This window comes from Astatotilapia calliptera, chromosome 5 (assembly GCF_900246225.1).
Source record: "Astatotilapia calliptera chromosome 5, fAstCal1.2, whole genome shotgun sequence".
NCBI classification, from domain to species: Eukaryota; Metazoa; Chordata; class Actinopteri; order Cichliformes; family Cichlidae; genus Astatotilapia; species Astatotilapia calliptera.
The window spans coordinates 7,803,188-7,815,254 of record NC_039306.1 but is presented as its reverse complement, the minus strand read 5'-3'; the positions used below and the strand labels follow the sequence as shown (position 1 = coordinate 7,815,254).

Here is a 12,067-nt window from a genome sequence, read left to right as displayed (position 1 = left end):
AACCCTTAGAATAAAGATGTACATCCTGACATGACAGAATTCATCAAGACAGTTCTTGCTACAGACCTCCTCCTAATCCATCACCTTTCTAATTACAGAAGACATCCGTGAAAAGATGTAGAAAGGCAAGAGACTCGGATATGAAGTCCGAGGACCCTTGGGTTAGACAGTATCTGCTACACTACTGCTAATTATCACTTCCCATATTGATGTTACTGCCTTTGACTGTTACCTTGGCAGTGTTGAGCAAACAGTGGAAAATCTTACCTGAAAACAAGAATCAGAACCTAATTCACATTTGATGGTAACTTTTAAAGACAGATTGTGCTTCTGGCATCAGAGTGTTTTCAGCGGACAGCCAGACTCTATTTAGATTCTGGCCAATTTAATGTCAATAAAGGCTTTCTGAGAAAAGATTCTGGTTAGGGATGACACAGTTCAGTACCACACTGCGTCTTTCAACAACTACTTCACAAAAGGCAGTTTTGTATAAAGTGAAGCAAACGTCTAGTGTCTAAATCCAGGACGTGTATCAGGTTTGCTGAGAACTCACCAGCAAAGAAAATGGCTAGTGGAAGTGTGTCTTTGGCACTCCAGACAGGCTCCGACACAGGTGAACAACAGTGTTCATAATTATCATTTAAAAAAAAAAAAAAACATGGCAATGATCTGCACATTGTGGAAAGACTCTTGCTTTCTCTTAAAAGTTTGATATTTTAGGTTTTTTTTTAATTCTCATAAAAGTATATGAGCATTATATATATGTGTGTGTTTTGTCTGTATACATTTACTGTTTTATACATAAGAAATAAATATGTCTATTGTAATAATTATACTCTTTTTGTCTTAGAGGCTTCTTCTTTGAGCTTAAACACATGCTAGGAATGTTTCTGAGGTCATGCAACACTAGGAGAGTAGCGTAAACCCAGATACAAGGCAGTTTGGGGGAAGCATTTTTCTATACACTAGTCCTTAAAAGTTAGTATTTTGATCGTGAGGACGTGATCATGTGACAAACCTGTGAGAAAAAACACCACTGCAAGTCTATCACATCTGCAATTGCGATAAATGTCCAAAACTAGGGTGTGAGTTAACGCTCAAAATCACAGCTCGTAGCTCAGTTTACAGCGACCTGGCAAAAGTTAATTGGTAATGACTTCTACGTGGAATGTTAATATTGACAAGGATACCATATCCTGTTACATGTAGGATTTGGCTTTATGATTATTTCTTAAGAAATCCTCTGACATAGTTTTAGGTTCTTGTAACAGCTACCTGCAGGCATCCTTTTAAAAGTGTGGATTTGTACAGAAGGCAGTGTGCAAACAAATATACAGTGGTGTGATGAAGCAAGTGGCAGTCGAGAAACAAGTGGAAATTTCTCAGTCAGATAAAAATGTCATGCAATTATCTACTGACTACGTTTACTAATAACAGCACCTACCTACTGGCTATCAGATAAGTCACAGTTAGTCTACCCATCTATATATGAATAAGTACTTTATGTGTGAAACTGTGGAAAACAAACAAAACAAGAAGAAACATTCAAGTTGTCCTCAAAGCTCTGCAGTAAGACCAGTTTGGGTGAATGGAGGGAGAAAGCTTGCATTGCAATACGTACAGTACATGTAAGACCAAAGCAGTGAAAATTCAAGGCCATTCTCAGTCATTCATCAGATACTGATGTCTACTGGGAACAAAGGTGTCAAACCATGAGCTTAGTGCTGATGGCTGTCATTCATCCTTGAAATTATGTGGTGTACTTAACCACCAACCTCGTCACAAGTCACCCACAGGCCGTGCCAGCGCTGGACTGGGCTTGCTTTATGCTCGCACGTCCTTTTTATCTCTAAATAGTGTAGCATAGGACAGTTTTGTTTCACTGGCTCCAGGAAGCAGCATATGTAGCGCACAAGTAGGGCTCTTCAGAAGCGCATGGCAGAGCAGTGTGCCTTGGGAAATGAGGGATCAAGGGACAGGGGACTTAAGCGGGACTTGTGTGACTTTTTTTTTTTTTCATTTTGAAAGCGATTCTTTTCTCACTGTGTTTTCTCCACTTTCTTTTTGTGCACTACTACTGTGAGCGGGAAATTTGTAGGTCTTATCATTTACTTTTCAAAACAGTCACACAGAAAAAAGCCAACTCCATGCAGAAATGCTAAATTTTCAATTTCCACTCATTAATGAGGAGTTTTAAGGACAAGCTGTGACGAGTGAAGACAGGATGGGCGTAGAAGAAGTGAATGGTATTTGCAATATTTTTCAGTCAATCATCAACAGCATGAATTCTATTGCCTTGATATTTTCAGCACACATAAGATGGGAGGATGTATGCCTGTCCCACCCAGATGCTCAGCTCCACATTTCCCACTGTGACAGGGAGGAAAATATAAGATGACTACACATCTGTAAGCATTTTGGTGATGTTTACATAGTTTGTGTTGGCCAGCGTGCAGTTGGCTGTCTTTAGGTTCTCCTCCTGAAAGTCCTCGTTGCTGTTGTTCACAGCCTCCTGGATCTCCATATAGTCCGATTTACTGATGGTGGAGCCACTCCGACTCTTTTTCAGCTCCTCCGCTGAATCAGCTTTGGTCACGTTGACCTGCAGATACTGCGCCTGTTCTTCACCTTCAGTCTCACGGTGATAGAAGTAGTTAAAATTGGACACAATGACAGGCACGGGCAAGGCAATGGTCAGCACACCTGCAATGGCACAGAGGGAGCCCACAATCTTGCCACCAATCGTGGTTGGGACCATATCACCGTAGCCGACTGTTGTCATTGAGACCACAGCCCACCAAAACGCATCTGGGATGCTTTCAAACTGTGACTCTGGCTCATCTGCTTCAGCAAAGTAGACAGCGCTTGAGAATAGGATGACTCCTATGAAGAGGAAAAAAATGAGGAGGCCAAGCTCTCTCATGCTGGCTTTCAGGGTCTGACCCAAAATCTGAAGCCCCTTAGAGTGACGAGAGAGCTTAAATATTCTGAAGACTCGCACCAAGCGGATGACCCTGAGAATGGCTAAAGACATGGCTTGCTGACCTGCTTGACCATCCTCTGGTCTGTCTGCTAGCTCTGTGCCAAGAGTGATGAAGTAAGGGATGATGGCAACAATATCAATAATGTTCATTATATTACCAAAAAATCCTGCTTTGCTGGGGCAGGCAAAGAAGCGCACTAGAAACTCAAAGGAGAACCATATAATGCAAAGAGTCTCTAGGATAAAGAAGGGGTCAGTGAAGTAAGTGGCTGTGTAGCTGATGATTGTGGTGTTGGTCTCAGGCGAAAAGACTTCTGCTTGAGACTTATGCATTTCCTCTTCATCATTACGGAAAATGGGCAGTGTCTCCAAGCAGAAGCTGACTATAGATATGAGGATGACCATGACAGAGATTATGGCAATAATCCTTGCAGGACCTGAGCTCTCTGGGTACTCAAACAGTAGCCATACTTGTCTCTGAAACTCGTTGTCAGGAAGAGGGCGCTCCTCCTCCTTGATAAAACCCTCGTCTTCTCTGAACATCTCAATTGCCTCCTCACCCAGCTCATAAAAGCGAATCTCCTCTGAGAAAATATCTACGGTGACATTGACTGGCCTTCTTAGTCGGCCTCCTGATTGGTAATAATACAATATGGCATCAAAGCTGGGTCGATTTCTGTCGAAAAAGTATTCGTTCCTTAGTGGGTCAAAGTACCGCATCCTTTTTTTGGGGTCCCCCAGCAGAGTCTCTGGAAATTGGGAGAGCGTTTTAAGTTGTGTCTCAAAGCGCAGCCCTGAGATGTTGATGACCACCCTCTCACAACACTCATGGTCAGCCTCTGGGTCGTAGTCCTGCGGGTGACCCGGGTGCGCCGCCGCCTCGTCAGAGGGGTCGGCTGTGGCAACAGTCATTCTGCGGGGGGAGGAGGCCTGCACTTTTCAGTGAGTCTGGGTCCTGCAGCCTGAAGAACTGCAGGCGGAGGCCAGGAGAGGGAGGGGGCTCAACACTGTAAAGACCTGACGGCCACAGGATGTCACCTAGGATCTGACTGCATATAGAACAGAGAAAGCAAAGACAGACAGCAAGGTCAGGTAAACCTGAGACATGATTCAGCACTCAATACTTTTTACGTTTAGTGCAGAGATGTAAGGAGTTTGCGTAAGCCTGAAGATCAAACAACTCAAAATAGAAGAAAATGAAGCCACCCTCTAAAAACTGTCATAAGATCCGATATGAAATTATGTAAAGTTAGACTGTCATGAGAAAACTGTCAGAGCTAAAATGAACAAGTGGAAACTTGAGGATGTCACTCCTGCTCTTGACTTTGGAAAATTAATATGTAAATAAGCAACCCGCCTTGCATATAAATTACTTCAATGCAGGTAAATGCAGGGGCTAAGGGGCAAATAACACTTACAGGAGCTCATAAATTAGGACACTAATCTGCTGCAATGAACAATATGTGTTGAAATGAATGGGAATACCTTTTCTAGTGAAGCCAAGCATGAATATGGCAATGCAGCAGACACCAAATTCATACAGACAGCTTCCTGTCTAGAATATCATCGAAAACCACTGCAGTCTAAACACCAATGTATGTGACATGCTTAAGATTCACTGTTGTGCCAAACAAATGCAATACACAGCTGCAACATAGACATGACTTCAGTCTAGTTTTGATGGAGCATTTTAGTCTTGAAATGGTGCCTGTTACTGAAATATTCAAAAACATCTATAAATAATTTATCCATAGAAGGAAAAAGGTTCCAAGAGAAAAAACTGTATCTCTCCTCTGCATCATCTCCACTCACAAAGTAGGAGCACAGTTTTATAAAATAAAATAATAACGCTTATGACACACACAGCAAATACATAACTACAGGTTTACTGGTCACTATACATTCTTCTGCTGCAGCGCAAATCATTCCGCCAACTACAAAATGCTACGACTCGTGTTCACATTTAATGGAAATGGAAATGATAGGTAAAGCTGCTTTAATTTCATACATACGTGCAGACATCTTTTTTCCCATCTGGATGTGATTTGATGCTCCTGCTGGACGCTGGTATTAGGGAAGTGAATAACCAGCTGCGCTCACCGGGCGATCTGATTCCAGTGCAGGTATAAAATGAATTTCCAATTTGGGACAGTCGATGATATTCACCTCATGTTGTCTGCGGCATCCTTGCCGTGTACACCGGGTACAGTATGTGCGGGTGTGTCCTCGCTTTCCCCTCCCCGACTCCTTTCCTCCGGGTACGCTGTCGTGGGATGGCGATTGGCAAAAAAAAAAAAGAAAAAGAAAAAAGAAAGGAAGAAAGAAAAAAAAAGGAGGAGGGAACCGATCAAGGAGGTGCTGGTGCTTCCCTTAATAACCAAAGGTGCTGGGATCAGCAGAAAAAATCTTCCACCACTGTTCTCCTCCAAGCATGTATGACTGTGTGACGAGCTGATGGCTGCAGACAGCCTCAAAGGTAAATAGTCCCCATAAGGTGCTCAGAAAGGCAACATCTGCAAAGGGGGGGACAAGGCGAGGCGCGGGGGAGGAAGGGAGCTTAAAAATATAATCTTATTACCACGATTTAATAATTTGAAGGCGTGTGAAAATAATTTGGTTGCTCAGAAGAGTTAATCTATGCATGCGTCAGACAGTCAATTTACATTTTTATTTATAATTTAGGCATAAATTAGCATCTCCACCAGATTCCAGACTGAGATGCAGACATGCTCAGGCAGTGCATCCCAGTATCTAATGCAGAGACAGTTCTGAGAATCTCCTAATAGCCTACATGGTGAGCAGAGCAGCCTCCTCAGACACTGACTTGAAACGACATGCGTGAAAGAACCGCCCTACGTAGTGGGCTAGAAGATTATGCAATTTCACTGAGCAGGAGACCCACGCACACACGTGAACACACATGTAAAGTGGCCTTTATGGCCCCTGCATGGTGTCAGCACGGTGGGAGGCGAGAGATTTTTACATGAAGAAAAAAAACTTTCTGGGCAAAATATCTCTGTTGTCAGCTTCGGCCGCAGGACTGGTATATAAAGCTTAGTCAAACCTGCAGTCAGGCATTGCTATGCATACCAAGAGACGGGCTGGTGATGGAGAAAGGCAAGGGCGGAAAAACGCGCTCCCCATCTGCACTATAGCTTAGCGCTCACCTTATCTGCAGTATGGGCAATTTAAAGGGGTACGCAGCTCCACCACTATTCAGCTGATGGTTAAAAGATGCGATCTTCTCAAATTGCAATGGCAAAATTAAGAGTAAAAAAAAAAAATTTCATTTCTGCATATTTAGTTTATCTTCGAGAAGTTTTCAGGCATTTGATAAAAAGCTGATATATCAACCTGTGGCTACTGTTTTAGGAAATATGTGAGCATGTTCATGCATGACTGTTATTGCAGAAACAACATAAATGCTTGTGGGAGGAGCTTTTTTGATAATCTTTGTTCTCTTGTGCGTTATTAGTATAGTGGAAGTAATAACAGCTTTACTTCTTTTTTAATGCCTGTTCATGGCAGTTACACTCGCAGTCTTTCCTGGCAACACAATTCATGAATAATAGATAGAACAGAGGGACTAAAATAGAGCAAATCCTCCATCATTGCCCCTTGCTATATTCAGAATAAAGAACAAACTCTGTCCTTTCATCACTATTGATGATCACTACCCTCACGGCCCCCCTCCTGGACCCCCTGCAGTTTGCATATAGAGCCAACAGGTCTGTAGACGACGCCATCAACATGGCTCTACACTTCATCCTGCAGCATCTGGACTCCCCAGGAACCTACGCCAGGATCCTGTTTGTGGACTTCAGCTCTGCCTTCAACACCATCCTTCCAGACCATCTCCGAGACAAGCTTTCCCAGATGAATGTGCCTGATCCCATCTGCCGGTGGATCACTGACTTCCTGACGGACAGGAAGCAGCATGTGAGGCTGGGAAAGAATGTCTCGGACTCCCGGACCATCAGCACCGGCTCCCCTCAGGGCTGTGTTCTTTCTCCTCTGCTCTTCTCCCTGTACACCAACTGCTGCACCTCCACCCACCAGTCTGTCAAGCTAATCAAGTTTGCAGATGACACCACCGTGTGGTACGCTGGAGCCACTATCAGGGACAAACAGAGACTGCAGCGTGTTGTGCGCTCTGCTGAGAAGGTGATTGGCTGCAGACTCCCATCTTTGCAGGACCTGTACACCTCCAGGACATTGCGGCGTGCAGCTCGGATCTCAGCTGACCCTTCTCACCCTGGACACAGTCTGTTTGGCCTGCTCCCCTCAGGCAGGAGGCTCCGGTCCATTCGCACCAGAACCTCTCGCCATAAGAACAGTTTCTTCCCCTCTGCTGTTGGACACATGAACAATAACCATATGACTGTTCCCGCTACTAACACATGACCCTACGCTGTGTTCACTGCATCATTCCATGATTGGCACTGATCACCACCTGCACTCATGTATATATCTTTCAACGTAGCACTCTTAATTCTTATTCTCATGTATATATCTCATGTATAGCTCATGCACATATCTTTCTACGTAGCACTTTTAATTCTTATCCCTACTTTTATTTTTTCATGTCTATTTAAGTGCTATTTATGACACTATGTTTGCACTGAAGCACCGCAGCAATTTCCTAATGTTGTAAACTTGCTCAACATTTGGCAATAAACCCCTTTCTGATTCTGATTCTGATTCTGATTCTGATACCTGAGCTGGGAATCAATACTGGAGCTGGGAATGAAAGCGCCGTGGCCAGAAGTGACCTCCTCAGAAGCCAAAGGTCAGTGGGATTCCCTTGGATGAGCAAGGGAGGGAGGTGATTCAGGAGAAACAGGCAGTGGGGCAGACAGCAGGATGATTTGTGTGAGACCTGACTCTGCCAAGGCTTGTCCTGCCAGACCCCGAGACCATCATGGCTCCCAACCTCTTCCCTGCTGTCTGTCTGCATGCCTTCCTGCTGCCACACAAGCTGATACCTCTCTGTATCTCATAATGGCTTTCCCAGGTTAGTTATGACAGCATGGTCATTATTTATGAGCTGGGGGCCTGTTAGAAAGACTGCAAATGCTGTCTTTGAAACTCATTTTCTTACTATTAGGTGTTTTTCTTAAATTAAAAAGTGAAGGTTGTCTACACTCTAAATGCTCTGTGTGCCTTAATCATATGGGGATGTTCAAATGGCTGGCTGGTTGTATAAGTTGGCAGGCGAGGGTGTCAAGAATGAATTTGTTACCAAGAGGTATTGATTTCAGCATCTCCATCAGATGTTTTTTTTGGCTCACTGACATGCAGAAGAGAAAATAAACCTGAGAACTGAGAGACTGAAGGGTCATTCTCACTGATGGATTAGAGGACCAATATATATATATACATTTGTATATATATATATATATGTACACCAACAAAAAATATATACCTACAAAAAATGTTTTTTAATGTTTGTAATGTTTTTTTAAGAAAGGTAGGTAGCTTCAGAAATACTGGAAAATCACTGGAGGATTAGCTGTATTTAGTGTTTCCAGGTGACACAAAAGTGAGCTTACAGTGTAGCAATTGGTACTGCCATTTAGCCGGTACAGTCCCTGGAGTGCAGTGGTCTTTTTATTGATGCTGGAGGTCTGTGATGCCGCCTTACTCCTTCATACTGCATTGCAGCAGCCACAGGTTTCCAGCACACACACAGACACACACAGGAACAAGGTTTTAAACATAGGGTCCACCATGGATCTCTTCAAAACCCTGGCCTGCCTATTACAAGCTCCATAATAACCAACATAATGTGATAAGATAGAAAACAGGAGAACAGACGAGATCGGGCGTGTTCAGGGTGGTATGGCCGTAAGCCGTAAAAAAAAAGATAGAAAACAGGAGGCTGCATATCGCATTCATGTTTGGATTTTCTGCTGCATTAATACAGATTTTCTGCTTCCAGATATGATGATGCAACACTCTCCTGTGTAATTCCTCATTAACAAATTCTGTCATGCAAAATCATCAACAAGACTCCTAGAACAAGAACCTTGCACTAAATCTTATCCTATATATTTTGTGAATTTTCTCCTGATTCTTTTCACTCCTTGGGCTATAGAGCAGTCCAACAATTTTGCTGCTAAAGACATTTTTCCAGTGCATCTTCAGTGAGACTCAATTTATTTGGCCCTCTGGGAGATGAGTCATTTCAGCATTGCTGCTCAGGAACTGAGTTGCCCTGCAAAAGAGGCAGGTTACACATACAAATATGGGACCAGGAATGTGGACACAATAAATAAGTGGCTATGGTACATGGCTATAAAGCAATATAGCCCCTTTTGTCCTTAGTGTCCCCTGGAGCTAACAGTACATCTGAGGTAGAAATGGAGAAAGGGAGGATAGGGAGGACGGAGGACTCTGTAAAGAGAGGGAGGAGAAGAAAAAGGGAGGGAAGGAGAGAGTCATGCTCGTCAGATTGAGGCCCAGCAGGAAGAGGGCAGATGCTGGAAAAGAGCCAGACAACAGGAGAGAGACAAGGACACTGGCCCACTGCGGTATACTGCCAAGCTCCAGCACTCTTAGCCAGATCTCAGAAATATGCACATACGGCCACTACACAAGTTAATTTCTCAAAACTTACAGGCTTGTAGATTACCTGTAGAAGTTTGTAACGTAACAAAGCATGTATACTGCATGAGTTATGTTTCTGTCATGCAAGACAAAAGTTAGTACATGCATCATTTTGCATACACAAGAACACCTGCAGAAATGACAGCAGTACGGTCCTGATGCCGTAGGCCCCGGTCTGTATGGGCCTGGGCTCCCTTGCCTTGGTGGGTGCCGAAGGACAGGCGTGCCTACTGGGGTCAGCGGGGGAGTTGGCCCCAGGTAGGGGCATCTTGCTCCTCCCTTCTTTTCCTCCACATCCCCGGCTGCCTCCCTCTTCCCGCTCCAACACACCCACCCACACAAGTAGGGCCTTGGGGTGCGGGTGTGTCACCAGGGTGCAGGGGAGGCATCCCCCCCCCTCTGGCCCCTTCTGGCCACCTGTCCCTCAATTTTATTCCACAACTTAGACATACACATTACTGACACTCTCATAACACATACATATAGGGCCTTGAGGGTGGGCACGTTAACGGTGTCCAGTGGACGGTCTGTGTATTTAACCCCACCTCTAGCACCAGTGCCCACCTCTCAATTTTAAATCCATGTAGACATTGAGGATTCTCGGGAGGGGCCGTGCTAACACCTTCTGCTCTCTGGCAGCAGCACCATGCTCTCCCGTGTTTTAAATGCACCTTAGAACAACACGACGCAACACTACACATGAGCGAGAGGAGGGAGGTTGGGGTCTTCACACACCCCTGTTCTCTGCTGGCCATTGGGGCGGGGGGGCTGGGAGGAGGTGTTGGCCATCCGATTGGGATCTGGGATTTGGGGCCTCCCTGCTGCTGCGGAGCATGGGGTGGTCTGCTTGCCTCCACCCCGGGGGAAAGGGTAACATCTCCTGGGTCTAGGTGCCGTTTCCCCCTCCAGCGGCAAGGGTACCTGGACCCGGGGTATAGAGTTTGTTTGGGGAGTGTGATTGTGTGTAGAGTGTCCATGTATGTCTATCCCTACATTGGGTGAGTGCTGAGTATTTGTATATGTGTGCATGAGGGTGGGAATGCATGATTGTGTCTGTGTGTGTTTTTCTCTTCTTTCTCTTTTTAAGTGCCCTTTCTCACTGTCCCTCTTCCCTTCTGTTTTTCTTTTCCTTCATCTTTCTTTCTCCCCTTCCCATCCCTCAGTCATGTCTGTCCCGTCTGTAACAACTGAAAATAAAATAAAATAAATAATAACAACAAAGGTCGATCAAATGGACCAATACGGCAAGGCCGTGATGATCCATTTGGCAAAGTAAATCCACTGGGTATCCTTGTTGGTCTCCAGACAACAATTCTGACGGCTAAAGAACCAAATGGGACAGGCAAAAAAAAAAGAAAGAAAAAAAAAAGAAATGACAGCAGTAAACTGCCCAAAACATTTTGACTCCATTCAGTTCTGTAAGCCACCCTGCTGCTGAAAGGAAGGTCTATGAGTCAGTAAATGAGTGAGTCAGTGTCACTGTTGCAGGATACTCTGATGTTGCATTATACAATGCTTCTGTATGACAAAGTGAAATTTAAGTCAAGGTAAGAGCTTGCAGGAGCACTAGGTTATATTACACCAAGGTCAGAGAAGAAATAAGATACTCTGTGTATCGGGGTAAGAGGGTAAAAATAAAACTTTATGTCAGTAAATGTAAGCTTTCTTTTACATGCACAGGAAGGCTCTGTAAATCAAAGTCATTACTTTGTTATCCACCCTTGAATATTTTGCTAAAGTGAGGTTTTGCATCCTTTTTGTAAAAGTTGAAACGGTGCATGAAAGAATTTGCTTTTTAAAAAACATGTGTATTAATGTCTGACTTCCAGTGCTTGACAAAAAGTGCAGCACAGGTGACCATTATCAGATGTGTGGGATTTACAGTGACAGCTACTATGTCACTGATGATGCAATGCCCTGGTTTTTGTTTGCAAGTGAACCAAAACATGTGCCCCTGCCTTAAGCAGGAGTCTGGTCTGCAGTCGACAATGCTGCTGAGGGATGCAGCAGCCACTCTGAGTCACAGGACACCTGAGCGGTGAGTCAGGGCTGCACAGTTTCCAGGGTCACAGTGCTTCAAACTTCGAACCTCACTCAGACGTGACTATTCTTTGTTGATCTAATTCATCATAGATATGTTGAGATAAGGACAATCCTAGAAATAGTATCAATACCAGAAGAAATTGTCCCAAGTCAGCATTGTCGCTGTAGCTGGGTGAATCGTTTGCACAGCCTCCTACGGTTGCTACAGAAACCATTTCTAGGGGCAGCAGAGGGAGGATTTGGACTGTGACATCACTACAGCATTTTTGGTGCCAACAAGATATTTCAGGTAAAGTTACAGCATGATGACAAAGCACATTTTATCCGCTTGCAGTCAGGTGGATTAGTTAAATATAAATGTGTTTAGGAAAAGTGTGAAGTCTGTATTTTCCATCTTTCCTGTTTCACACTTTCACATCTGGTGCATGTTTT

The 12,067-nt window shown here is 44.2% G+C and overlaps 1 protein-coding gene across 1 annotated transcript; it reads right to left on the bottom strand.

Annotated features, from left to right (window-relative positions):
• Positions 1-770: 770 nt before the first annotated feature.
• LOC113022020 (potassium voltage-gated channel subfamily A member 2) lies at positions 771-6,174 on the bottom strand. The gene is made up of 2 exons (XM_026166981.1): positions 4,996-6,174; positions 771-4,032 (listed from the first exon to the last, which is right to left on the bottom strand). The coding sequence occupies exon 2, from the start codon at positions 3,893-3,895 to the stop codon at positions 2,399-2,401; it is 1,497 nt and encodes a 498-aa protein (XP_026022766.1). The 5' UTR covers positions 3,896-4,032; positions 4,996-6,174; the 3' UTR covers positions 771-2,398.
• Between the last annotated feature and the right edge of the window lie 5,893 nt (positions 6,175-12,067).